Source organism: Suncus etruscus, chromosome 9 (genome assembly GCF_024139225.1).
Source record: "Suncus etruscus isolate mSunEtr1 chromosome 9, mSunEtr1.pri.cur, whole genome shotgun sequence".
NCBI lineage: Eukaryota > Metazoa > Chordata > Mammalia > Eulipotyphla > Soricidae > Suncus > Suncus etruscus.
The window spans coordinates 12,665,610-12,693,579 of record NC_064856.1 but is presented as its reverse complement, the minus strand read 5'-3'; the positions used below and the strand labels follow the sequence as shown (position 1 = coordinate 12,693,579).

Below are 27,970 nucleotides of genomic sequence, written 5' to 3'. Positions count from 1 at the left end.
GAGAGTCATGTTGGACAAAGGTCAGTTTGTCAGGGTGAGCCGAGGTCTGGATCTCTGCTCTCTGCTTCCTAACTTGTAACAGTGCTCTTCATTTCAGTCTCATTCTATCCAGACATATGCATCAGTTGATTTCTTGGAAAACCACTGATGAATTCAGTTGAATCGTTTTTGCCAGCACTTCTTTGGTAGGGAGGCATATTTTAGTAAACAGGACCAGAATCCATGTCTTTGTAAAGTGGGAGCCAGTGTGAAAAAGTACCCTTAATTTTATTAGTAATATTTTATTAAAATGTGTAATTTAAATAAAAATGGATTTAAATTAATTAAAATATCAGCCATGTAAATTGAGCAATAATTGGCAATAGAAACAGTAAAAGCCACGGTAACCAACACCAAAAGAGGGATGGCCTGGAATTCGGAAAAATCGAACATCTAGTAGTATTTATTTAATTAGTATGATTATTATTAGTTATTATTATTATTGTTTATTTAATTAGTATGATTATTAGTGATGCTCAGGGGTTACTCTTGGCTCTGCACTCAGGAATTACTCTTGGTGATACTTAGGGGACTGTTTGGGATGCCAGGGAGCAAGATTGGCTGTACTCAAGGTCAACCTTCTACCCATTGTTCTATTTCTTTTTGTTTGTTTGTTTGTTTGTTTTTGGGCCACACCCGGCGTTGCTCAGGGGTTCCTCCTGGCTGTCTGCTCAGAAATAGCTCCTGGCAGGCACGGGGACCATCTGGGACACCGGGATTCGAACCAACCACCTTTGGTCCTGGATCGGCTGCTTGCAAGGCAAACGCCGCTGTGCTATCTCTTCGGGCCCCCATTGTTCTATTTCACCAGCCCCCAATACAGTATGTAATCTGAGATTTAAAGACACACCACGAAGAGGAAGAAGTTATGTAGAGCAGAGAGCCCAGAAAGCCTCAGATAGGCCAGAGAATCCCACACACAGCAGGCTGTTACATACTGTGATTGAGTTGATGGGTGGTTGAATGAACATGACAGCATATTTGCAGGCACAGAGCCAGCTCCTAATCTTGAACTGTGAAGAAGCTAAGGAATTCCTGCCTACAGTCCAAAACTGATTAGGACCAAGAGAAGTAGGTAGTAGGGTCAGGATTCCAGGCACAGAGAAAAGACTGTGACAGGGCCTGTGCAGACCTGCAGTATAGTGATTAAAAGGACAGGGGGTTAAGGCACTTTGCCTTGCACTTGGTCAACTGGGGTTTCATCTCTTGGTCCTCTGAGCATTCTAGGAGTGATCTATGAGAATAGAGCCTGGAGTAACCCCCTGAGCACCACAGGGTGTGACCCTAAAGCAACAACAGAAAAATTGAGTCTCCAGGGCTAGAGAAATAGTACAAGACCTAAGTTCAAGAGCTAAGAAATAGTACAAGCTGCCTTGCATGCAGCTAAGCCTATTTCCATCTCTGTGCACTACCTGCAGTGACCCCCTCAGCACTGTTAGGTGTGGCTTCTCTACAAAAACAAACAAAGAAATATAAAAACAAAAGCAATAAATCCAAAAGGACAACACCAGTGAAGACCCCTAATTTGGGGCACACACATGTTCTTACTAGACTCTGTGGACCTGACTTTGTGTCCTGCACAATCAGATCTCCTGAGCCCTCTAACTTTTAAGACATACCAGGAAGGACATGACCCCTTGTCTTTACCCAGCCTGTTCATCTGGGCTTGTTCATCCTAGGCCCAGTTTCTGAAGCCCTGGGTCAGCTGAGCATGACAGGACAGATGTCATAGGGATAGGGATCTAAGAGACTTTGATTCAAGTCTGGGCTCCCATAACCTAAAGTGGGGAATCTAATGCTTTTCTGTGCTTTTTCTCCTGAGGTTCAGACCCCTTTGCTTCCTCTTGGCACTCACCCGCCTTCACCCCCTGTGCTCCTTGGGAGTTCTGAGGATCAGTCATGGCTGTGTTGTACCCTTCCCTGGAGGACCTGAAGGTGGGCCAGGCCATTCAGGTAAGCCACAATGAGACCACTGGGAGACCCCCTAGGTAACGGAGGTATCCCAGCCTTGAAAGCGAAACATTTCCCTGGACATTCAGCTTCTCACAGCAAGACCTACTGGTGGGCAAGATGTCCAGATACTAGGGCAGTGTAGTTTCAGCAGGAACAGAAAAGGCCCAGCCCTCACAGACAGGCCCTCTCTGTTCCAGGGCTTCCTTCAACTGGGTACTGAGAGCCACTATGAGGTATGATAGGTTTTCAGAGTAAATCCCTGGGCTGGGTGTTGGTCTGTTTACTACTTTTACCCACCAGAGGTCCCAGTAGATTCTGAGAATTTGGGGCTTAAAAACGTAGAACTTTGTGTGTCTTAGAACTTAAAAAACTTAGAACTATGTGTCTAAGTTCTGGTTTTATTTATTGAATGGATCATGACATTTAGTAGGTTATGAGCCCACATGGAAACCTCCCCCTCAGATATACAGATATTAAATCAGAGAGATGACAGGGGTTAAGGTACTTGACTTGCATGAGGCTGACGCTGGTTTGATTCCAAGCACCACACATGGTCCTACAATCACTGTCAAGGATCACTCCTGAGCCAGGATTAGTCCGTGAACACTGTTGGGTATGATTCAGGATCCACCCATCAAAAAAATATAGACATCAAAATGCCAAAAACCCTCCACCCTGAGACTTAGTAGAGGTCATGTGTAAATATGATCTTGAAGATTCATGGATAGCCCCATTCAGACCCAGGTCCTCTGGGACCCCCAGGCTCTGAGGGATCCGGAGTCCTGGTCACAGCTGATCTTTATGCTCATTTTCTCAGGTCCAGGCCAGAGCTGAGCCCCCAATTCCCACCTTGCCAGTCGAGGGGGCAGCCATTTCCCAGAGTCCAGGTGAGTAGAAAGAGGGATATTGCTTACAACGGTGGAGACACTTTTCTGTTGGGCTGCCCGGGGCAGCTCTGGGGCTACAATGAGGCAAAAGAAGATCTAACTTCTGTGCCAATTGCATCCACAGCCTGAATGACCTGGGTGGAGTCATCTCTTCCCCTGGCCCTTGCAGTTCCCTCTTATCTGTTTACTCCTGTGTGCCCATCCAGGGCTGGCACTGAGCATGCCTTTATTAACTATCAGCAGCCAGGACACCAGGAAGCTGTGACCTCATGGATGGGTGCTGGTCCTCATAAGCCAAGCGAGTCACTTCAGTGTTGAAGTCCTTTCAGGGAAACCTCATCTCCTGTGACCCCAGGAAGGGAACTTCAAGCTGGTTACAGAACAGTATCTGTCTGTCAGGATTCCTTCTGGGCTTGGGAGTGAGGGATAGTTGAGCAGCACCAGGGAACACCCCTCATAGAGGACCAAGAGCCCACTAGTCTGTTTGCTCCAGTTGCCAGGGCAGCACCCCACATGCACAGTGAGCAGAACCTATAGTTGTATGTGTTCTCATACATGCTTGAGTTGAATTTCATGGTCCTGTGAGGACTTTCCTCTTGACTTGCAGATGGCAGCCTTTCCCCTGAACCTCACATGGCAGGGGGCTGGGATGCAGAGAGAAACATTTGGATGTCTCTTCCTATAAGGACGCTAATACTATAATCTGAATGCAACCTGGATGGTCTCTTCAGAGTCCCTCCCCCCAAGTTCAGGGATGAGGGTTTTGCTGATTTGGGGGGGGGATGTAAACATTGTTCATACCATCTCCCATTTCCATTCCAGTCAGCATCATAGGGACTTAGATGGTCTCACAAGGAGACATGTGGGGTGTCATTGACTGGGGTGGAGCGGTTTCAGGCCCTACGGATACCTCAGTCCACTGCCCATGTCTCAAGGCTGTCTCTTACCTGCTGACCTGTATGTGTGTGGGGATGATGGTGTCACTCATTCCACCCATAGAGACCCAGCGACACTGAGTTGAGTGAGGCGCCAGCTGCCCTGACTTGAGCCATCTTGAAGGATACCCAAAATGACCTTAGTGTTGTTGGGGGGAGTCTTGATGCAAATAGCTCTCTGTCCTTGTCCTTGTTGCCGTGTTTCCCCAGCGTGGTCCAGGGGTGAAGCCTGCTGAGAGCACAGGTTTGGGGCCTCAGCATCAGCACCACCCATAGGCTGGGTGCCTGGTGCATGCCTAGAACTGTCAGTGAGTTGATTTCCCAGAAGTGTGATATGGTGCCCCTGAAGCTTAAGGAGAAAAGAAACCCTCTTTCCTAGCACTAAGACTGTTTTCTTTCTTTGGACATCTCCAAAGCATTGTTCAGGAAGCACAGGGGTTCCTTCTGTGATCCTCTGCTTATCAATGTATCACTGATGGTTCTGCTTAGACATGATGGTGCTGGGGGCCACCAGAGTGGTGTATTGGGGTCAGACTCACGGTCAAGCCACTGTAACTCTTGGCCAGACTCCTTCTTCCTTTCTTTCCCTTCTCTCTCTTTCCCCCTTCCTTTCTTCCTTTCTTCCTCTTCTTTCTTTCTTCCTCTTCTTTCTTTCTTTCTTTCTTTCTTTCTTTCTTTCTTTCTTTCTTTCTTTCTTTCTTTCTCTTTCTTTCTTCTTTCTTTCTTTCTTCTTTCTTTTCTTTCTTTCTTTCTTTTCTTTTTCCTTTCTTTCTTTCTTTCTTTCTTCTTTCTTTCTTTCTTCTTTCTTTCTTTCTCTTTCTTTCTTTCTTCTTTTTCTTTCTCTTTCTTCTTTTCTCTTCTTTCTTTCTTTCTTCTTTCTTTCTTTCTTTCTTTCTTTCTTTCTTTCTTTTCTTTCTTTCTTTCTTTCTTTTCTTTCTTTCTTCTTTCCTTCTCTTCTCTTCTCTTTTCCTTTCTTTCCTTTTCTCTTCTTTCTTTCTTTCTTTCTTTCTTTCTTCTTTTTCTTTCTTTCTTTCTTTCTTTTCTTCTTTCTTTCTTTCTTTCTTTCTTTCTTTCTTTCTTTCTTTCTTTCTTTCTTTCTTCTTCTCTTTCCTTCCTTCCTTCCTTCTTCCTTCCTCCTTCCTTCCTTCCTCCTTCCATTCTTTCTTTCTTCCTCTTCCTCTTCCTTCTCTTCTTTCTTTTCTTTCTTTCTTTCTTTCTTTCTTCTTTCTTTCTTTCTTTCTTTCTTTCTTTCTTTCTTTCTTTCTTTCTTTCTTTCTTTCTCTCTCTCTTTGCTTTTTGGGCCTCAGCCAATGGTACTCAATGATTACTCCTGGCTTTGCATTCATGGATCACACCTGGTAGTAAATGGGGGACCATATGGAATGCCAGGGATTGAACCCGGTCAGCTACATGCAAGGCAAGCACCCTACTTGTTGTACTTTTGCTCTGGCCCTCCTTTTGGGGGCATATCCAGTGGTTATCCTGGCTCTATACACATCAATTACTCCTAGCAGTACTTGGAGGATCATATGGGATGCTGGGGATCAAACCCAGGTTGACAACATGCCAGGCAAGTGCCCTACTATCTCTTCAGTGAGTGTTCCTGGGTGGGGGAAGCATAGCATCTTAGAGGGTATGCTGTGTTCATGGTAATAAATGAACAGCTTCCTGGGTCTTCTTTCTGAACAAAAATGAGTCAACACATGAGAACCAGAAGTGTAACTAAGCCCTTGCTTGAGTAATATCTTCCACTTCTTTTCCTCCCCTCAGTTCTCTACCCAAACCTGGCAGAACTGGAAAATTATATGGGTCTTTCCCTCTCCAGCCAAGAAGTCCAGCAGAACCTGCCTCAGATTCCAGAAGGTACCAGTGTAGGTATTTTTCTCTTAGCCTGACAGCATATAGAATGTTCCAGTTCTTCTTGGTCTGCTGTTCAAACACATATGAACCTCTTCTTTTCTGGGCATACCTATGGTTCTGTTTCTTGCTGATGCTTTTTATTTTGGTGCAAATGAAAGCAGCCTTTCTTCTTTCTTTTCCTTTTCTTGCCTTTCTTTGCCTTTCCACCTGCTCTGGGGGCTACTTCAGGCTGCTTAGGAATTGTTTCCTCCAGTGCTCAGAGAATCATGCAGCATCTCGTATGCAAAGCAAGTGCTCTGGTCCTCCAAGCCATCTCCCTGTCACTTTCTTTAGGAAACTCCATTGAAAGTGAGGTGGTTTTCATGAATTCTGCTAGACCTTGAAGTCGAAGTGTCCCTATCTCTGACCAGGGGTGCCTGGAAAGATAGGCTGTGAGATCCAGCCTGACCCTATGAGTTTCTCTCAAGGGCTGCCTGGTGGCTAAAGATGGCTGTTCGTCTCAGGAACCCACATGAAACAATAATACTTCCTGCTCTCCATACTTTGGGGAAACCAAAGAAACCTCTAGCCAAAATACACGGACCCATTCTGGTGGGTCTCTCTGTGATCATCTAGCCTCTTTCCCTGAGAAGATTGAAAACTGTTGATCTTGCTGAGACAGCAAAAGAAATTCTGTGAGCAAGTCATAGGAGAAAAGTGTCAGGGAGAAGGGCTGGAGAGAAGCTGGTGATGTTTCTGAGCTGTTTCTCTAGAATTATTCCCTTCACAGCCAGGCTGTGAGACCCGAACATGAAGCAAAGAAGGCAATGTTGTAATTCAACTTGAACACTATTTATAAATCAGTGTATAGATCAGTTAAATCTATTGTAGAATCCCTCTTTGCTCCAACAATTAGGACATAAATGCATTCAGCCTAAATGTTGATTTGAAAATAGGACTGACAAACATATAGTTTTATGATTTTGAAGTCTAGCACTTCTATTTTGGAGGGGGGTGATTTCTTTTGAATAGGGGCCACACTCAATGGTGCTGAGGTCACAGGGTCACTGCCTGCAAGGCTCAGCCCAGCCTAGGCTGTTGGTCTTTGGTGCTCCAGGACCACCATGACCATGCTGAGCATCACCAGGGTCGCATGCAACTGTGCCATTTCTATCCTCAGCATGTGCTCTCTTATGGAGCAGAGTCTCCAACTCTGAGAATTCTGAATGGTGTTGGAGTCACATGAAGTTGCAGAGAGAATGCTTCACGAGCCCCCCGCCCCCTTGTTTTCCCAGAGTTCCTTTGGTCATACTTAGATGAGAAAGATTGCAAGGCAATAACTTCTTTGTGCAAGGTCTCGGGTTTAGACCCAAGCCTAGGTGGAGTTATCTGATGCATGCCAGGTGTCATCTGGGTATCAGTCTTGTGCTCTAACTACGATGTCATTTGTGGCCTGAGACTCCATCCTCTTCCATCAAGCAAAAGCCTGTGCTTTTGAGTCTTATGTAGATTCTGCAACCACCAGGGTGGAGGAACCAGTACTGTCTGCCATCTAACTCACCTTCCACTCCAGTACCCAGATACTGCCCAGCTGGGTACTCATTTTTTTTGGGCCACACCTGGCGGAGCTCAGGGGTTACTCCTAGTTCTGTGCTCTGAATGACTCCTGGTGGACTTCAGGGACCATATAGGATGACTTTTATTTGTCTTATTGTTAGTGATTCCAGTGCCTGTGTAATAGGAATGATGCTTATGGACCTCCTTGCTTTCTTCCTTTAGACTTTTAATTTTAGTTCTTTAGACTTTTCATTGAAATTTTCAGGCCAAAAAAAAATCAAACTGAATCCTTTATCTTCATGAATTACTATTTGCTGATTCACCCTGTTTTTAATTGTATTTCAAATGTGTCTTCTCTACACATCACTTTGACTTGGGAAATGAGGGACACCCCTACCCAGCCCCAGCCCCAGCCCCAGCTCCTTTCTATTTTCCAGGTTCTTCAGGAACTTTGACTTTGACGCCCCCTAGTGACTTCACGGAGCCACTTCTCCTCTCAGTCCTGGTGGAGAACAGTGGGATCTTGGGGTGGGTGGTGGGTGGATCATTGGGTCCACTTCATCCTCCTTTCCCATCCCAATGCAGCTCATGGTTCTAATGTTCCTTTGATTCTGTAGACATCGACACAGGGTCTGGTGGTGGCACCAGTGTCTGGGAACAATTTGGGCGTGCGAAGAGCAGAGATCAAGCCTGGGGTGCGTGAGATTCACCTGTGCAAGGACGAGAGGGGCAAGACTGGGCTGCGGCTGCGGCCCATCGACCAGGTAGGATTGCGAGTTTTGAGGAGAGGAGGCTTCCTTGGGGGGCTGGTGGGTCCTGGGTAGCACCACTGGAACTCTGGAGCTGCTCAGGGTCATCTACCCAACCCTGGATTCTACCCTCAATCCCTGTCCTCAAGGCCCTGGAATTGCCTTTGGGCTGCAGCAAGGACCTGTTCCCTGCTGCTGGGCTCCTCCCCCTTGTTGCTTGCCCCCCAAATTCACAGTTAATATAGATGGTAGAAGCCAGACTTGATGCCTGCAAGTGTGCACATATCCCCGGTGTAGCCAGATTTGACATCCTGACTCAGCAGCCTCCTTGCCCTGGGTCCTGGAGTGTTTGCTCCAGTAGAAAATGGGGTGACTTGTTGCCTCACTGGCAGAGCTGTCATCCTCAGCAGGCCCCCGGGAGGAGCAGAAGGCCAGCCAAAGTGAACATGGGTGCAGGCAGGGTACAACTGCAGTGTCCTGCTTCCCACAGGGCCTCTTCGTGCAGCTGGTCCAGGCCAATTCCCCTGCCGCCCTGGTGGGCCTGCGCTTCGGGGACCAGATCCTGCAGATCGACGGGCGTGACTGTGCCGGGTGGAGCAAGGACAAAGCCCACCGGGCCGTGAAGAAGGCATCGGCCGAGAAGATCGTCATGATTGTCCGCGACAGGTGAAAAGCTGGCCCTGGGGATTGAGGCATGCCCCCAGTCACGTCCCAGGCCCACCCATACAGTTCTCTCCTTCCAGGCCCTTCCAGCGAACCGTCACCATACACAAGGATGGCACTGGCCACCTGGGCTTCGTCATTAAGAAGGGGAAGGTGTGCTCGGTCGTGAAGGGCAGCTCTGCCGCCCGCAATGGGCTCCTCACCAACCATTACCTCTGCGAGATCGATGGGCAGAATGTCATCGGGATGAAGGTAGCACCTGTGGTTGCTCTGCATCCCAGAACCAGGGTCTGGAGGGGACTGTGGAGTGTGGGAAGTTCATGTGTGTGAGAAGGCAGCCGCCCCCTCTCAGCCTCAGTGTGCAACAAAGGTTCAGGGGGACAGAGCAGAGAGATGCAGAGTTGGCATGGGATATACTAAGCGCTCAGTAAATTCATCCTCAGGGCTCCAAAGTGGAGACTGCAGGAGGTAGTACTGGCTACAGAGGAGTGGGTGTGGGGGCCAGTTGCTGGTGGCAGGGTCCCCTCTCCTCTGGGTGCCATTTCTATTAGCTGCTGGGAAGATTTTAAGAAACACCCATTTCTGGTCTCTCTCTCTCTCTCTCTCTCTCTCTCTCTCTCTTTCTCTCTCTCTTTCCCTCCCTCTCTTTTTTTGGGGGGCACACACAATAATGCTCAAGGGTTTCTCCTGGCTCTGCACTCAGGAATCAATCACTCAGAATAATTTGGACGATCATATGTGATTGAAGCCTGATTGCCCACATGCAGGGCAAGTGCCTTACCTGCTGTGCTATGGCTCTGGCTCTTCCCTTCTGTTTTTTTCTTGGGGGGGGGGTACCATACCATGTTCAGGGTTTACTCTGGGCTTTGCACTCAGGGATCACTCCTAGCAGGCTTGATGGATGCTGAGATTTAAACCTGGTCAGCCGCATACAAGGCAAGCACCCTGCTCACTGTATTATTTACTCTAGCTCTTCAACAACACCCTCTTACTGCATCTCCCCTTCCTGGGTGCCAGGTACAAAGTACCATCCTGAAAACTGTGGGACAGGGACCGGAGTGGTAGGGCAGTGGTAGGGCATTTGCCTTGCATGCAGCTGACCTGGGATGGACCTAGGTTTGATTCCCAGCATCCCACATGATCTCCTGAGCACTGCCAGGTGTGGCCCCAAAATAAAAACAAACAAAAAACCCCAAACCAGTGGGACAGTTGTGCCCCTCCTGAGCTGTGCTTGGGGACAGGGGAGAGGCCAAGGCTGTGGCCACTGGGCATGCAAGACTCCTTCCCAGAGAGCCACAATAACTCTTCCTGGTTGCTGTGGTGTCCCTTTCTGCCAAAACAAGCCTGAGGCCTGGATTTGTTCCCTCACTGTGGGGCCTGGAGCTCAATTGTCCCCCCAAGGTTCCTGTCTGCCCCCATTTGCAGCATTATCTAGTGCTGCTTCTCCCATTTCCTGGTATGACAAAGAAAGCCCAAGACCAAGTGACGACAGATGCCAGGCCAGGGCCATTGGGCTTAGGCAAAGGCTAGGGGCTTTTCCGTGCTGGGACGGGTTAGCACTTTGCTCCAAGCTTCAGTTTCTTAGTCTCCTCGTGGTCTGAACAGTCAATGGGATAGAAGCTTTGATGGTGTTCTGTGGATTCTGCTCTGGCTGGTTGAGACTCAGGGCTCAAGGGATAGTCCTTACCACCCTCCCGCCAAGCTCATGGTTCTTCCTTTTGCATGGTTGTGGTGGGAAGGGACATACATACCACGGAGGGTGCTACCCGGGACCCTGCCTGGGACACTCACCTGAGGCTAGCTAGCCCTCACTCAGGGGTCAGGGTGACTCTTCCTTAGTTGCCCTGGCAGTCAGGGTGACCCCTCACTGGCTTTTTCTGCAGGACAAAGAGATCATAGAGGTTCTGGCCAACACCGGGCAGGTCGTGACGCTGACCATCATCCCCACTGTCATTTATGAGCACATGGTCAAAAAGTGAGCACCCCTCTGGCCTTCCACACCCCTCCCTGCCCTCCACATCCCTGCACCAGTCCCTTCCTCACATGCCCCTCCCTTCCCTGCTGCACCCTTCCCCAGCCCTACCCCTAGCCCTTCCCTTCTCTTCCGCAGACTCCTGAACCTTCCCTTCCTTTCTTCCCTTCTCTCATCATCTCCTTCCTTCTTCTCCTCCTCTCCCATTGCTTCCTCCTCTCTAGTCCCCTCCTCTCCACCCCTCTCACAGTGGCTTCTAGTGGGGTGAGGGCCCTCATGGGAAGCCCCGGCTGGGGATGGATGGGGTCACTCTAGCTCAGCCCCCTCTTTTCCTTGCAGGCTGTCCCCCACCCTGCTGCAGCACACCATGGACCACTCCATCCCTGACATCTGAGCTGGACAAAGAGGGCCAGAGCACTGGGGCATGGGTGTACGCAAACTCATTATGGAGTGAATCTGGCCAGAGTCAGGTCAGAGTCGGATCAGCCTAAAGGCCAGCACATGCCACAGACACACTTGGAGTCACAGCTGGTTCCTTAGCAGAAGTTTACTTCAACCAGGAAAACAGTCCCAAGTTTCCAAAGTACAGAAATAGATTCTTTGGGAGATGTTTTTCCTTTCTCTGTTCTGTCTTTTTTTTTTTTTTTTTTTTTTTTTGGTGGTGTTCAGAGGTTTCTCCTGACTCTTCACTCAGGAATGACTCTCAGGGGACCATATGGGATGCCAGGGATCATACCAGGGTTGGCTGTGTGCAAGACAAGTGCTTTACCTGCTGTGCTATGCTCCAGCCTCTCTGTGTTCTTTGTACCCACATACAACCCTCAATTCTTTTGAATAAGGAAAGAAGGAACGTGATTTTAAGCTGGAAAACCCTTCTTCAAAAGCAATGGAAGGTCCCAGATCCTCCTTGCTTCCTCACATAGGACTACGGAGGGGATGGGTGAGTGGACAACAGAACAGGGGGACAGCAGGACAGTGGGCGCTGAGCAGCCTCTGGCTGAGGCAGAGGCTTTGGGGGCACTCCCCAACTTGCTTCTGCATCTATAGTAGATAGAATTTAGGGGAGCACAGAGGGAGCCTGGTGCCCTTGACCTGGGGGGTATCAGTGGTGCTGTTTGTAGTTTCTGACCCTCCTGGACACCTGCTGTCCTGGGCACAGCTTCCCATAAGTTTCCCAACCTTGGGAAAGACCTCAGAGGCTCCTTTTCCCAGTGTGAACCTTGTATATGTGAATATATATATGTATAAATATTTGTATGTGTGTGAATGTATTTCTATATACATGTGAGTACATGCGTGTATGAATGTGGGCCTATGTATGATCATGCTCATGATATATGATTGTGAGCCTAATGTGTATATGAGTGTGAGTCTGTGTTCTTTGTATGTATATATAAATGAGTTTGTGTATATGAGTGGGTGTTTGTTATGTGTGCATATGAGTGAGTTTGTTTGTGTGCCTGTGTGAATGTATTTATATATGTGAGTACATTGTGTGTGTGTTTGTGTGAGTGTCCGTGTACATGCCACCCTTTCCTGCCCTTAGAAGAAAAACACAGTGTCCGGAGCAGCTGTTGGTGTTTCCATGCTTTATTCAGAGCCGAGCGCCGCAGGTAGAACTCTGGCTGAACAAAAGGACGAAGGTGACAGAAGTGAAGACCCCCCCCACCTCCCCTCGCCCGTGTCCCCTGAATTGTATCAGGGGGATGGTCTAATATGAGTGCACTGTGACCCATCGATGGGGTGTGAGTTCAGGGGGTCTTGGCTTGTGAACCCTGACATTGCCCCCGCCCTCTGGGCGTGGTCACATAACCCCCATTGGGAAAGGCGCTGGGTAAAAAAGCTATGTTTCCCCCTTTGGAGATATTTGGAATAAACCAGAGGAAGCCCAGCGTGTTCTCCTCCATACTCACTCCCTGGAGTGAGGCAAGCGGGCAGCTGTAGTCTGGCCACAGAACCAGAAGTTCCTCTGCCTGCTGGGCCCCAAGGCAGCAGAGTTCCGGAAGGCGTTGCTGGGAACATGGTTCCTTTGGAGCCCAGCAGCGAGGGGGCCAGAGGCTGGGGAGGGGGTGGTCCCCAAGAGGGAAAGATCCCAGCTGACAGGAGGGGGTTTGAGGCAGGGGGCATGGGGCGCTTTGGAGGATGAGCAGTAGCAGGAGGCCAGGCCTGGCCCTCCAGCTCCTCAGAGTGGGCCCTGTGGTGGCGGGGCTAGGGCCTGAGCCAGCAGGCCTGTGCCTCCACGCTGGGCTGCCCGGGAAGGCTGGCTGCACCTTTTGCATAGATGCAAAACGATTACACACATGGACACACGCAGACACAGACATACACTCAAGAGCCCTGGGTCACCTGCCCACGTGACCCCAGGTCTACCCCAAGGCTGGGGTGGGAGCCATCTCTATGGGCAAAGCCAAGCCCATCAAAGGCCCCCACAGGCCCCCCCAACAGGCACAGTGGATGAGGGGGCCTGGGGCCAGTGCAAAAATAGACTCCCTTTCTCCCTCATTTCTGGAGCCCAGTCCCGGCCCATGGACCAATGGGAGGGATGCTCCATCAGGGAGCCAGGACATGGCAGACAGCAGCCTCCACCGACCACCATTACCAAAGCATAAGCCACATGAGGAAGGTCACAGATGGCGAGATGCGGGCAAGACTGTGTGTGTGTGTGTGGGGGGGCAGTTACACAGCTCGAGGACATTCCAAGGTGAAGAACAGATTTTTACGTTGTCAAATAAAGCCTCACATTTATTTCCTAGGCAAAGCTTTGTTTCTGAGCAGCTTCTGGGCTTCTGGAGTGCACGTCCAGGACAGGGGCTGGGGGCAGTTCTGGCTAGGCTTTGGAATGGGCGGGGCACAAGACCCTCACATTACCCTCCATGTCCTGAGGGCGGCCCCCCATTCAGTCCCAGGGTCTGGGGGTGGGCTTGGGGAAGAGGGGGTTTGGTCCACAAAGGGTGGCTGGCTAGTCAGCAGCCCAGCCAAAGTGGGGGCAGCCTTGGAGGCACAAAGCGTGAGGTGGGGAGGGGAGCTTGTGCTCTGTGGCCGGGCTGGCCTCTGGCTGGCTCCCAGGCTTGCAGGTATGTGGGTGGGGACTAGGGACCAGAAGGAATGAGCCCACAAGTCAGGGCGGAACTGGGGCTTGGGCAGGCAACCTAGGCAGAGAACTAGAGTGGCCCTGAGGCTAAAGGGCCGAGACACATCCCTAGCTCAGGCTGGGCCTAACCTCTGCACAGCAGCTGGGAGAGCAGCGTAGGTAGGCTGGGGTAGGTGGGAGACTCTCAGAGTCATGCTGGGGATTCCATGTGGGCAGCATGGCTGGGCTTCTGGGGAAGGCAGGGGTGGACAGTGCACCCCCCAGACTGACAGAGCTCAGGCTGGGAGTGAGGGGGCTCCAGCCTACCACACCCCTACCTGGGAATCACCCTTGACCTCCCCCACTGCTTGGGCCTAGATGAGCATCATGGCTCCAATACCCGTCTTCTAGGAGTGCCCCCAACTCCTGCCCCTGCAGACAGACAGGCCTAAGACTGAGGAACCCTCATCCTAGCCAGCAGGCAGCCCCTGACTTCTCCCAGACGTGGGACAAGTAAACCCCTGGAAGGATCAGAGTGCAAAGTGGGCGTCTGGCCCGAGCTTGGCCCACAGAGAAATTTGGGGTGTGCTCTGTGGGATAGCTGGGGGCTCTGGCTTTTCAAACAAGCAGAGCATTGCTGAGTCTGGCCGTGGGTCCCCCTCCATCCCCCACATCAGGGCCTGGTCTCAGAAGGCAGGAACATTCCCACCCTCACCCCCCAGCTGTCAACCTTGTCTCCTGACTCCCAGCCTGCAGGGTTCAGCAGGAGTGGGACTTAGCTCTGAGAAGGATGCAGCACATCCAGGTCGATGGCTTGTGGGAGGGGAAGGACTGGGACAAGAGACAAACACGAAACCCACCTGCCTTTGGCCTCCTCCTGTCCTTCCCGTCTTGCCTCCAGCCTAAGTGACCCAGAGTGGGGAGCCCCAGGATAGATCCGAGCCATCCTAGACCTTGCAGAAAAGCTGAAGAAAAGCAGGGAGGAAGGCTTCTTCATCTGGGGGGATAATACTGGCCCTGAAACCTGGCTGGGCAAGGGGTGGCTTGTGAGAGAAGGTGGAACATGAATGGGGGGGGGGGCAGGGGATGCTTTGGGCCAACCTCTCAGATCAACAGATCCAAGTCTTCCTGAGCAGGATGGCAGGACTGGAGGCAAAGAGCTCATCACCCTCTCGGAGCCAGTGTCCCCTCTGATAATTACTTATTATTAATTATAATTAAAATATAATTAATTATATTAAGTATCTTCCTGCTTCTGTTCTCATCCCTTCTCCCCTTAGGGCTGCCCCCTTACCCTCCCTGGAATTAAAAAAAAAAAGTTCCCAGAACCCACACTAAAAAATTCTGACTCCTCTACCCCTGCGGAAGGCGGGAGCGGATAGTGCCCCTACAATCACGGCTGGGCCCCCTCAGAGCTGGGAGCCGCTGCCCGAAGAGCTGGGGCCCGGGGGGCTGAGTGAACGGCAGCTGATCCTACGGATGGAGTGCAAGGCCACGGTGCAGCAGCCCCGCAGCAAGGAGCTGATATTGTAGATGGGCTGGTCGTGGCGGCGCTGAGAGCGGCACAGCCAAGCCACCGTGGGCACAGCGGGCACCACCACCGCCAGCAAATCCACGATGTAGTGGCGGCTCCAGTAGCTCTTGGGCTCCTTCTCGGCCGCAGCCGCAGCTTCCTCCTCCTCTTCCTCCTCGGGGCATGCCACGCTCACCGATGGGCCGGGGTTGGGGTTGATGCTAGGCCGGAGGGCTGTGGGTCCACGGGTGATGGGCTCTGGTTCCTCACCCACTGTCACCACCACGGCGGAGTTAGGGTCCCTGGGCCCCAGGACTCTGGGCTCGGGCTTGGGGCACCTGTTCCCCGCCTCGGGGTCTATGCCGCACACCTGGGCCTTGCTCACTTTTTCCAGGATAGCATCCAGGTCAGGCTGGCATGGCATGAAGTCCGTCTGGCTGGCACGCTCCTGCATGCAGCTGACCTGCACTCCGGCCTCCATGGCACACAGCAGCTTCTCGTAGGCGCAGCTGGCAGGGAAGCGAGGGCCCAGGCTGAAGGAGCTGTGCAGCGAGGCCTCATCTGGGCCACAGTCCACCCCCGAAGACACCAGGCTGCTGGCCTCCAGCCCATCCGTGCGGCTCAGTGTGTCTTCGGTGGTAACACAGCCACTGTCGGGGCCATCCTCGCCAGGCACCCCCTGGGGGTTGCCTCCGCACACGGCTGGGTCACTCAGCTTGGTATAGGTGGAGCTACGGGTCAGGGAGCGGGCAGGGGAGCCCCCGGAAGACTCTCCGGCACAGCTGCCGTCCTCCTTGGCCACCCCATCCTGGGCCACCTCCATGCTGTGTAGTAGCGTCTCCAGTTTCTTGTTCTGTATGTTGATGTCCACGAAGTATTTTTGCAGCCCCTTGTCCTTGTCCATCAGGTTGTTCTTGACAGTGTCGATGACCTGCTTGAGCTGCTTGATCTCCTTGCGTGCCTCCTTCAGGGCCAGCTGGGCCTCCACGCGGTGGCATTCCTCCTCGATCCAGTCCTCTTGCATGCGCGATAGCTGTGTCTTCAGGTCATCGATCTCTGTGTCCCTGCAAGAACATGGAACACCTGTGTTGACAGCCTGGTCACCTTCACAATAGACCAGCCAAGAGGAGGCTACCACTAGGCTCAGGGGATACATGCAAGGAAAGCGTCTTACCTATTACCCTAGCTCTCCAATCCTGTTACAGTTTTAAAAACAAAAAATAGCACAGCAAATAGGGTGTTTGCCTTGCTCAAGGTCAACCTGGGTTCAATCCCCCACTTCCCATATGGCTTCCTGAGCACTGACAGGAGTGATCCCTGAGAGTAGATTCAGGAGTAACCTCGGAGCACTACTGGGTGTGGCCCCCAAAGAAAAACAACAACACAATGAATGAAGTTTTAAATTCATTCATTCATTCACGAATGCAGTTGTGGGGCCTGCCTGACTCCTAGGGTTCTGCAGGGCTGACAGCCTGTCACCTAGCTGGCTGTGTATTTGAATGGACACAGTTCAGGCCAGTTTTCTCAGAAGACACAGTAGCCATCCTTGAGTAGTTTGAAGCTGGAAGGATGAGAACTGACTGTCAGAGCCTGGAGATTGAGCTTATCCTGGGACCCTGGCTCCTGGGCTGTGTGTTCTCTGACCTCAGATAATAATTATTACTTATTATTAATTATGATTATTAATATGATCAATCATATTAAGTTGTAATATAATATAATATTATTTATTATTACCTATTAATTATATATGCTGGACAACAGTTTTCAAGGCTCCACTCACTGAGTGAAGACTAAAGCAAAACCAAAAAAGTATCACCCCCCGGAGGCACAGGTAAGTCAGGACAAGTTCCTCTCCCTCAAGGGGCCCAGGGACAAGAGACAGCTCCCACAGGGGCTATCATATGGGAGGGCCCTGGGCTGCCATCAGGCACCTGCTGCAGGCAGGAAAGGCCTTGGTGGGGACCCCAGGAGTGGGTGTTCTGGGAATAGGGGTCTGGCTGGGTTTTTCTGGGTGGAACAAACACCCTTTTTTCCTCAGTGGGTGCTGGGGTGTCTGAACCATCCCTGGCCACCACTTACCGGTCCTGGAGCCGGTCCTGTGTGTCCTTGAGCCGGGCCCTCAGGTGACGGATGCAGACCTCCTTTTGTTGCAGTGGCGTGAGGTACTGCTCTGGCGTGGGTGGCTTGATGCCATGGTTGTCGCTGCACAGCATGTACTTCATGGAGCGCCTGCAAGGGCACAGTGGCCGGTGGGAGGGAAGAAAGGGCCAGGCCAGGCTCTTGGGCTCTGGGAGAACATGGGCCTCCTAGGGCCACCAGATGGCCCCAGGCCAGGCTTCTGCCACAGAGTCTTGTGGCCCTGTGGACATTAGCACTTCTGGGGACTCATGGCACTGCAGTTTAGGGTACAGGTCATGCCATTAGGCATGCGCACAGACCCTTGCCATCTCAGGGGTCCAGGCTCAGTGCTGCACCCAGAGCTTAACTGTGCCATTTCTCTGTGGTAGGAGAACTCCCTTCCCCCATGAAAGTTTCTGTGTGTAAAGGGGGGGCTGTTCCCAGTGGTCTCCACAGCACACATGCTGCCTGCCTTCTCACCTACCTAATGGGCATGGGCACATGGCAGGCCTGGCACTCAAGTCATTGCAGGGCATGCCCACTCTGCTTCATTTGTGTCACACACCCATATGTGAACATGGGCTCCTCCTCAGCTCCCTGTGCCCTCTGGATGCAGATGTCAACTCATGTTTGCACACCCATTTTATCTGAGCACATGTACTTGCATGCACATACACAAATGTACATGCTCTGAGGCATATGTAATACAAGGTCCTTGCATGGTACCCTGGCAATAATAAAGGGCAGGAGAGTAGTACAGGGGTGAAGGTATTTGCCTTGTATGCAGCCAACCACAGTTCAGTCATTGGGACTATATATGATTGGATCCTGGAGCCTTACCAGGATTGACCCCTGGGCACAGAGCTGGGAGAAAGCCCTGAGCATTGTTTGGTGTGGTCCCAAACAAAAACCCAACCAACCAACCAACCAACCAACCAACCAACCAGAAAAAGAGCAACAATTAACAACAACAAAAAAGTTGTCTCTCTACTCCAGAGTGGAGGAATCAGGATTCAACAAGCATCAGCTGAAGATTTAAAAGGCAGCGACTGTCTCATCTTTCCCATGGCCCCCAAATAACATTTACCACACATACACAGTAAATGAATGGTTCTGTGTGTGGTCATAGCTGTGAACAGATACAAAACTGTGAAGGAAAACAGACGACTCATGTCTCTTGGCTCTCTGAGCACTGAGGCCCCAGTGCTGGGAGAGTCAGAGATGGGGAGTCAGAGAAGAGATGGGGGAGTCACAGGTGAGACGGGAAGTCATGGTAGAGAGGTGGAGTCAGAGATGGGGGGTCAGTGAAGAGATAGGGAGTCACACCGGTGTAGGCGACCGTCCCCAGCGGTGGCCAGCCCCCCTGCTCATTCCTGCAGCATTACCTGGGCGTGGGGCTGCCGTCGCTGCCCTTGCAGGAGCCCGAGTTGCTGCTGCTGCTGAGGGAGGAGGCGCCGCAGGCATCCCGCACGCTCACGGGTGGGGAGGTGCGCCTGGAGGCGGGAAGGAGAGGCAGGTGTTCGCTCTGGCTGGGGGGCAGCTGCGGGCACTGGGCAAACACCGCCAGGCCACTGCGGCCCCAAGGGCCCCCACTTGGGGGTCACCGCCGGGGAGAGAAGCAGAGGGGAAGGGGATGCACAGACAGGGTGACAGAACAGACAGTGCCAATCAAGATGGTACACCAGACAGCGGCCCACGGGGTCCCCAGGACAGGAGGGCTGCAGGCGAACAAAGAGGTCACCTGGCCTTGCCAAGGGGTTACTTTTCTGGGAGCCCACAGACAGTGGAAGGGGTCCTGGCACAGACCGAGACAGGGGTGGGAAAGGGAACACATGGTGAACACCAGGAGGGGTTCCAGCGAGCTTGGGAGTCTCAGGGGGTTGAAATTCCTTTTGTGCAGCATACTGGTGACACTGGATCCCGGATGGGGCTAAGTGTCACAGAATCACTGTTGGGTTCATGTCCTGCAGACTTGACACAGACCCAAGATGGGGCCAGTTTTTACACTCTGAAAATGGGGGCTCAGGGAAATGCAGAGCAGAGAGCGGGTGGGTGGACACTCACCTGCGTGGCACGGCTGGGGTCCGTCTGCTGCTCGGGAGGGACATGGCCATGAGGCTGCGGGTCCGGGTGAGAGGCGGGATGGTTGGGATCCCGGGGGCTGAGGAGAGAGGGTGGGTTGGGGGGGCCGCGGGCAGGGCTGGCCCGGGCCACGTCATCCTCTCGCTGGGGCCGGTGCCCGGCATGGCTTCTCCTTTGGCAGGACCCCCAGGCCTGAATGAGGAGGACCCACTGGGCTGGGCAGGCTCCAAGTGCCAACTCAGAATCACCGGCTCAGAGTCTCAGGTTGGCTGGACTAGCGCCCGACCCTGTGGCATCAGCGTGGTTTGAAGGCCTGGACTGGCTTACAAGGGCACCTTGGTGCCTGGGGCCTCCTGGTCACAGCACCCTCGGACCCCTGACACTCGGCCTCTTAGCCCCTTGAGGGGAGGAAGGTGACTGCAGGCTGGAGGACTCCTGGAGCAGGACCAGGAACCCCAAATTAGGCTGGGCTAGTCTCGACGTCACCTTCCCGGGATGCCCGCTGGCGTGTGGTTTCAGGGGGGCTTCCTGTCTACAGGGGAGACAAGACAGAGCAACACACCGGCACACGTGTAGAGAGACATACAGTAACGCTCGCACACAACACAGCGCTACAGCCTGCGGTGCCACAGTGAGCCACCAAGCGCTCAGCAAACATGCTCAGGGGCATGTCCCACCCAGGCCATGCAGCTCCCCCCATCCTTCCACAGCCCCAAGCAGCATACAGGCATGCTGCTACCCCCACAGATGTCCTGGATCATTCTGCATGCACTAGGTGGAGCTCAGGGCTCAGACAGAGGAGATTGTGAGATTGTGCAGTCTCTGCTCCTCCAGGATCCTCCCATCCAGGAGTCCCTAGGAACTACAGGGTTTATTTATGGAGGGGCAGGGTCCCATGCAGTGTTAGGGGTTGTCTGCTTCCGAAGTCTGCCCTGAGCATCAGCTCAGAGCTCCTGAGTAAAGGGGCTAGTGTGTTTATCCTGCGCCACCTCCTCCATGGACCCTGTCCATGCTCAAAGCAGACACTCAGGACAGTGAGTGGGGTTAGGAGAATCAATGGAAGCCAGATGGTCCCCATGCCAGGTGTTTAGTGTCCCCAGCCCCGCTCCATGCCAGCCCAGTGCCAAGCACGTACGTACATTACGCCATCGACTCCTCCCAACAACCCTATGAGGAAGTGCTGAGATTAGTCCCTGTCCTGCTGAGAAACCCAAGCTTCCACGAGGGAAGGCCCTGGGTCACCCCCCTCCCACCTACACACACACAACATAGCTCATCCCCTTGGCAAGCCACACCCTGAGGAGGGGCTGGATCTCAAACTCTTCCACCTGCCCGGAGTCCCCAGCCCATATCAGGGCTGCCCAGGAGCTGAGTCTCCCCAGCCAGTCATCAGACAAAGGTGCCACTCAGGTGGCCTGTTTCCTGGCGGTGACACAGAAGCCGGCTTGTTCCCCAGGAGGGCCCAGACACAGTCAGCTTTGTCTGCCCAAGGTGTCGGGTGCTGGGGCACAGGAGCTACCGACACCAGACTTGTCACCTGAGCTGCCTGCCCCGGCATGGTGACATGTCTACCTACAAGTGTAGGCAGAACCTGCTGGAACTTTAACCTTTTCATTTTTTTTCATTTTGGGGTCATACCCAATGGTACTCAGGGGTTACTCAGGGTTCTATATTCAGGAATCACTCCTAGCAAGCCTTGGGGAACCATCTAGAATGCCAGAGGTTGATCTGGGTCAGCTGTGTGCAAGGCAAATGCCTTCCCATTGTGCTAATGCTCTGGCCCGTACCTGCTAGAACACTAAGATAAATCCTTAGAGAGTAACCATGGGATCAGGGCTAGAGGACAAATGGCCCTGTCAGTAATGGTACCCAGGGCATAGAAGGGCCTCAGTTTGGAGCAGTTTTAGGAAGACACTGGGGGATGGGATGAAGCAGGGGGCATTTTCACCTGTCACCAAGGCCATTCAAGCACCTACCATTACACAGTCAATCCCTCTGGTGAATAGGAAATGCTGAACTATGTGTGCACTGGAAGGGCCTGAAGGTCAGTTGAAAGTCAGGGAACACTGAGCCTTCAGGTCTTCCCATCATCACTGCACGCCCCTCCCCCCTGCTGCTCTGGAGAAGCAGCAGAGAGAAGACTCTGCCTTGTGGGGACTTCTGCACAGCTTAGATCCAAGGAGGGCCCTTGCCACTCTGAGCTGGCTATGGGTACAGTTGTTAAGAGCGAGGTGAGTCCAGGTGGAGTTGGAGGCGCAGATCCTAGGGGTAGCCATGAGGCTGCTCTGCCGTGGCAGAACACAAGGAGGCCTTTGTTGCTCAGCCACTGCCACTGTGCCTACCTTGCTTGACAACCCTACGCCTCCTCCTCTACAACTCCCTCTTCCTTCCTCTCTGTCTGCGGGGGTGGCCAAAGGTTGGCATTTCTAGTTGGATGGAGCCAAACATCTCCCGTCTCCTGGGAGGTCTGAGCCAGCCATTCATCTGAGATGGAGAGGGAAATGGCATTTCCCCTGCTGGGACAGGACCTTTCAGGCAGGGGTCCCTCCGGGGAGGATGGAAACCATGTAGGCCCCTCAGGGAGTCCCCTTTTAGGATCCCCATCAGCAGCCTCCATGGATGCCCTCCCCCATCCTGGCCCCAGAGAGGAGGATGGTTGCCATGGTGTCTGTCACCATGCTGGCCTGCCCTGCAGTCCCACAGGTCTGTCCCCAAGTGGCCAGGGCTGCTGCTTGGAATGGGACGTGGAAAGGAAAGCTGCGCCCTTGGGGAGCTGGGGTTGTCTCCCATCACAGCAGCCCAGAGCCTGTGGTCCCTTCTTGGCCCAGCCTCACCCGCCTTCCCATTGCATGGCACTCTGCCTTGGGGTCGGTCCCTCATCCTCACCTCTGGAGCACCTGAGGGAGGAACCTCTGAACAGGAGAGGGAAGGAGAGACCAACAGCTCTGGGCTTTCATGTCATCACCACTGTGGCACCCATGGGCAAAAGAATAAACCTGTGGGTATGTGTGCCCCTCACTGGACACAGGCACAGTAACAGGACATGCAGCAACACATGGTCCAGTGCTCTGGCATGCCAAACACCCAAAGCTAGATATTTGGGGTTTCTGAAATTAGTTTTATTTTGGGGCCACACTCAGAAATGTTCAGGGTTCACTCCTGGCTCTATGCACTGGGGATCATTTATGCTGTCAGGGCTTGAGCCAGGTGGGTTATGTGTAACCTTATCCTCTGTATTATCTCTCTGGCCCCATGGTCAGTATCTTACAAGTGATTATTTGAGTTTCAAGAACAGAAACACTCTGAAACTTCAGGAACATTGGGAAAAGCATCTTTAAATGAACCTTAGGGGGGCCAAGAAATTGTACAGTGGTTGACCCTTGTTCATTCCCTAGCACCATGAGATCCCCCAAATTGTGTTGGGTGTGACACCCAAGAACCACTGGATGTGGATCCTGGGACTCCACAGCAGATTCTAAGCAGCATCTCCTTTTCCCCTTGGACAAGAATTGCTAGGAGGGACCTATAGGCTTCCAGAGCACTGCTTGAGAGTCCCCCTTACAAAAAAATTTAACAAACAAACCAAAAACAGAAATAACTTTAAGTTAGGCTTTGAAGGATAAATAAATAGTTCACCAGGTACTAGCTTATTATCAGAAACTTAGGCAGTGGTTGTGAGTCACTGACACCAGCTTCCCAGGAAACTAGGGGCCCCAGGAAGTAGAGGCTCAGTGAGGGGTATGGACAAGGAGGGGTGAGGCAGGAGTGGGGCTGGACCCCACAGCCACATATACAGGGGGCAGATGCCACAGAATGGACTTGGAAAGGGAGGGACACACCCAGGTCTGTTTGTATGATTTCCTGGGAACTCACACAAGGAAGGAGCAGTATGAAAAGAAAGGCAGGAGGACGGGAAGTTCTCAGAGTAGCCTGGATGAGAAACAGGGAGTCAAGGTGACAGCAGGAACAAGGGCAGGAGAGCCTGAAAATGCTACAAGGTACCTCCACCCAGCAGAGTACGGTCAGATTCCATCCTCTCACCTTTCCTTTTTCAATTGCTCTCTGCTGAGTGGCTGGAGAGCTGTGGGGTTCCTCCCCTCATGTCTACCAGAGTGATTAGTATGACTCAGAGAATTACAGCCAAGGGAATCTCCTAGTCAAACCCCTGCACAGCAGGAATGTAGCGATGGTCAGAGAGACATGCTACAGACCCAAGGGTTGAAAAGAAGGATCTTGAAGATGTTTATAGAAGCAACGTGCTCTGAGGTTAAGGCTGTGAGTAAAATAACTGGGTGCCCATCATGACATTTCCTTTTCCTTCTATGACTAGAATACCCAAGTTTCCTGCTCCAGGACTGTAAAATGAGGAAGCTGTATTATTTTTTTTTGGAAAGCCACATCTGATTCTGTGCTCAGGGATCACCTCTGGCAGTGCCCGGGGGACCATGTTGGGTTCTGGAGATCAGATCCAGGTCAGCCATGTGCAAGGTAAATGCCCTAATTGTCGTACTATTGCTCCCACTCCAGAAGCTACATTCTTCAGAAAGATACTGGCACTTTTACTCACAGGTCGAGGGTTAATCTAATACTGCAGCTAAGTGAGTTTCTGCATGTGTTAGAAATGATTTTTTTTTTGGCCAAGAATTGGCCATCAATAAAAAGAAAGAAAGAAAGTAATCCTGAAATGTGAGGGAACAGAACAGTGTGTGTCTGATGACTCAAGTCTCTGACAGCTGCGGAGAAGCAGAGCCTTGCCCCCAGTTGAACAGAAGCCAGAGCAACACTAGAAGACAGAGCAGAGGCAGCCATGGCCCTGCTTGACAACGCTAATACAGGGGAGGCCTTGTCAGGAAGCCATCCTGAGAGGGCTCTCTCTCAGGACTAGGATCCCCTAACCCACCTCTGGGCCATGTTCCTACCCACAGCCTGGAAACAGACCTTTCCTCTGTCCTGGGAAGGAACAGGTAGGGCGTTTCTCCAGCTCACTTCCGGTGCCCTGCCTCAGCAGCCCTCAGAGCTGGAGCCATGGGATGTTCCCCATAGTCACCCCCACACTGTCACTGCTTCACTGTAACCCCCTCACTGTCAGCCCCTCACTGTCATCTCTCTCTGACAACCCCTGTTACCCTTTCACTGTCACCTTCCACTGACACATCCTCACTTTCACCTCCCATTTTCACACTCTCACTGTCATCACCCTCACTGTTATCATCCCTCACTGTCATCACCCTCACTGTTACCCCCTCACTCTGTCACTCACAGGTACATTGTCACTTCCCCCTCACTCTGTTACCCACTTTACTATCACTCCTCTCACTATCACTCTTTTTTACACTTCCTTCCTCCCCCATCCCATTTCGCTAGCCCAGGACAGATCCATGACTTGATCAAATGCTGCCAGGTGTCCTGGGGCAACCAGAAGCTCAGGAGCAAAGTGTTGAGGTGATTGCAGGGCAGGAGAGTTTGAGATTCATATTTACATCCCAAAGCTGAGAAACTATGAAGTCCAGGGGAACTGCCTGGGTGGTGGCTGGGGGCTGGTGCGGGCATCCTTCTCTATGTCACTAGGGGCCTCTAGTATCTGACTCCAAGAGGACAATTCAGATCAGACCACATCTCTAAAAGGAGTCTGCAGGGCTGGAAAGACAGTACAGTGGGCAGGGCACTGACTTTGTGCACAGCAGAGCCTGTTTCTATCCCCAGTATCCATATGGTTGCCTGAGAACTACCAGGAGGGAATCAGAGCACAAAGCCAGGAGCATGCCTTGAGCACTTCTGGGTGTGTCCCAAAATCAAACAAAAAAGAATCTGTGGGGTCAGATCGATAGCACCGAGGTTAAGGTACTTGTCTTGTACCGGATGACCCAAGTCCTATCCAGGGCACCATAAATAGTCTCCTGAGAACTGCCAGGAGAGATCCTGAGCATAGCAAGGTACATCCCCCTGTGCCCATAATAAATAAATCAAAAGAGTTTGCAGATTAAAACCTATATATGCTTTGTAACTTATATTCAATCAATTCCCAGAATCAATATGACACTTATTTTAAATAAAGAGTGGAGGACCAGAGCTATAGTGCAGCTGTAGGGCATTTGCCTTTCACGTGGCTGATCCAGGATGGACCTCGGTTGGACCCCAGCGTCCAATATAGTCCCCCAAGCCAGGAGCAATTTCTGAGCGCATAGCCAGGAGTAACCCCTGAGCATCACTGGGTGTGGCCCCCAAACCAAAAACCAAAATAAAAAACAAATGAAGAGTTGAGAAAAGACAGGGTTGGCCTGAAAGTGGAAGGAAAATGTGCAAGCTGGCATGGGCGAAAAGGAGAACCAAACCTGCTTTCTCCCTGACTTCAGGTCCCAGCCCGGGGGGTGAGAGTCATGTCCTTGTGCTCCTATGATCATCCTCAGATCATCCCCAGCAGACAGTTACTGATGACCTGATGGCCCCAGGCTCTATCCTCTGAAGGTTCTACAGCTCCCCTCCTATGTTCCCTTCACAAGTTTCTTGGATGGAGACTGGGTGTAGGCTGACCCATGTGACTCATGGGATCACCCAGGACAGAGAGGGTGCTAGCCGCTTGAGGCAGCACATTGGGCATCAGGCCTTCTACTACTTCATGGAGATCTTGGGGAGACAAATCTTCCCACTTCTTGAAAAAGGAAAAGGCTCCTCCCACTCAGACTTTCCTAGAGGAAGGGGACATTGAGGGCATTATCTCCACGTACCCAAGGCTCCTTGTGCTTCTTTTCATTGGGGGAGGGAGGTGGGCTATACCCAGGAGTACTAGGAAATTCTTCTGGCTCAGTGCTCAGGAGACCCTGTGGTGCCAAGAATGAAACCAAGATCTCTTGCACCTTGTTCAGCCTACCGTGTTCTCCTGGCACCCTTGTACTTCCATATAAGCTGCATAAGTAGGAAGTAGGAAGAGCAAGGATAGTGTTAAAAAATAATTTTTATTTTTTGGTCTTTATTTCTGGGTCATAACTGGGCTTACTCCTGGCTCTGCGCTCAGGGACCACTCCTAGTGGTGCTCAGGGGACCATATGTGATGCTGGAGATCGAATCAGAATATTTCTCTGACCCCAATATTCTTTTTGTTGTATTTTGGTGTTTCTGAGACACACATGACAGGATTCAGGGGTTACTTCTGGCTCTGCACTCAGGAATCTCCTTGCAGGTGCAGGGAGCCATATGTGATGCTAGAGATCAAAGCTGGCTCAGCTGCATGCCAGGAAAGGGCCCAACCTGCCAGTACTATCCCTCCAGCACTAGGACTCTTCTGCTAAATTTCTGCTCTAAGAACCAGACTTGTGGGCAAAAAAGACCTTACCTCATCTCTCTCTGCCAGCTCTCCTAATTGCTACTTTCTGCTGACTAGGGGCTACCCTCCAGTGAGAGATCTTGCACTCCTCCCAGTCATATCCCATAATGCCTCTCAGTAACCTTGGGCAGAAGATGGGAGATGCTGGAGAAATAAACTAGATGTTCTGTGAACACCACGGCCCCTGAAGGAAGCCCTTTCCTACTCTTCAGGGATTTCACTACCTTATGGAATGGTAGATCAGTCTAAGAATGACTTTTAAATTCCTGGCATAGGGCCAGAGTAAACACTTGTTTTGCATGTGACTGACATGGGATTTGATTCCCTGCATCCCACATGGTCCCTTGAGCACTTCTAGCCATGATCCCTGAGCACTGAGCCAGAAGTAAGACTTGAACACAGTTGGGTGTGGCTTCTCCAAAACCCAAAATTAAACTAAATTAAAATTCCTGACACCCCCTGTCAGGTTGCTGCTCTGGATTAACCCTCCAGGACTACTGATTCTGCAGGTTTTCTCGAAGGGGACATGCAGTGGGGGTCACTGTTTTCCATAGCTCCCTGTTGCTCTAGGGCTGCTCATCATCAGACACACATGAGGTATGAAGAGGTGCAGGGAGATGAGGGGCCATTTGGTTGGTCCAGCTAAGCAGATGCCCAAGATGTGGCTGTAGCAGATGGGGGTCCTTGGTGACCGTCGCTAGAGCATACTTGCTAGGGCTCATGGTTGAGTTTTCAGCTCTACAGTACCATGAGAAGCCAAAGGCAGTGGCCTCTCTGACTCCACAGATGATTCTCCCAGATTTCTGCCTTGTTTTTTTACTATCCTCTCAAGTCAGTATTTTGTTGTTGTTGTTGTTTGGGCCATATCCAGTAGTGCCCAGGGCTTATTCTTGGCTCTGCACTCAGAAATTATCCTGGAAGGCTTGGTGGGGGTGGGGGGTTGCATATGGGATACCAGTTATTGAATTTGGGTCAGCTGTGTACAAGGCAAATGCCCTCCCCACCATGCTATCACTTGGCCCCATGAATCAGTATCTTGAATATTGATAGAGATTCACCAGTTCTCAGAATTCCAGAATGTACAGGATCTTGGGGAGACTGTTACAGCCCAATAATTTGAAGAGAGTAACTGTGATTTATCTTAGGTTGTGAAGCAAGTGGGGGTGATGGTGGTGGTGGTGGAGGCAGAGCCGGGGCTGGAAATTGCACTCTTGACTCTGGTGATCAAATTTCAGCACATCTGGCAGTATGTGACTCCAGGCAATTATT

At 51.7% G+C, this 27,970-nt stretch overlaps 2 protein-coding genes across 7 annotated transcripts in view; one reads left to right on the top strand and one right to left on the bottom strand.

Annotated features, from left to right (window-relative positions):
* The first annotated feature begins 1,872 nt into the window (after positions 1 to 1,872).
* Positions 1,873 to 11,012, top strand: SDCBP2 (syndecan binding protein 2). The gene is made up of 8 exons (XM_049779340.1): positions 1,873 to 1,992; positions 2,810 to 2,879; positions 5,585 to 5,685; positions 7,828 to 7,974; positions 8,450 to 8,625; positions 8,703 to 8,874; positions 10,506 to 10,597; positions 10,934 to 11,012. Exons 1-8 carry the CDS (start codon positions 1,939 to 1,941, stop codon positions 10,986 to 10,988), a joined length of 867 nt encoding a protein of 288 aa, XP_049635297.1. The 5' UTR covers positions 1,873 to 1,938; the 3' UTR covers positions 10,989 to 11,012.
* A 1,154-nt stretch (positions 11,013 to 12,166) lies between these two features.
* Positions 12,167 to 27,970, bottom strand: part of SNPH (syntaphilin) — a 41,862-nt gene continuing 26,058 nt past the window's right edge. For 2 of the 6 annotated variants that reach the window (XM_049779221.1, XM_049779218.1), the window contains exons 3-6: positions 19,363 to 19,459; positions 18,684 to 18,890; positions 17,260 to 17,409; positions 12,167 to 16,241 (exon numbers count right to left, since the gene is read on the bottom strand). In XM_049779221.1, coding sequence (XP_049635178.1) covers positions 15,074 to 16,241; positions 17,260 to 17,409; positions 18,684 to 18,890; positions 19,363 to 19,412 — 1,575 coding nt within the window. In that variant the 5' untranslated portion in view covers positions 19,413 to 19,459 and the 3' untranslated portion in view covers positions 12,167 to 15,073. Of the gene's footprint in view, positions 16,242 to 17,259; positions 17,410 to 18,683; positions 18,891 to 19,362; positions 19,816 to 20,519; positions 20,550 to 27,970 lie in introns of those variants that run through there. The other 4 variants (XM_049779216.1, XM_049779217.1, XM_049779219.1 and 1 more) reach the window with 4 other exon arrangements.

Bases quoted from the DNA above. Each gene is read 5' to 3' on its own strand.
- SDCBP2 (XM_049779340.1), top strand. From the start codon at position 1,939: ATGGCTGTGTTGTACCCTTCCCTGGAGGACCTGAAGGTGGGCCAGGCC. The intron at 2,880-5,584 runs GTGAGTAGAAAG...TCCTCCCCTCAG, and splicing joins AGCCATTTCCCAGAGTCCAG to TTCTCTACCCAAACCTGGCA. The intron at 5,686-7,827 runs GTAGGTATTTTT...TTGATTCTGTAG, and splicing joins AGATTCCAGAAGGTACCAGT to ACATCGACACAGGGTCTGGT.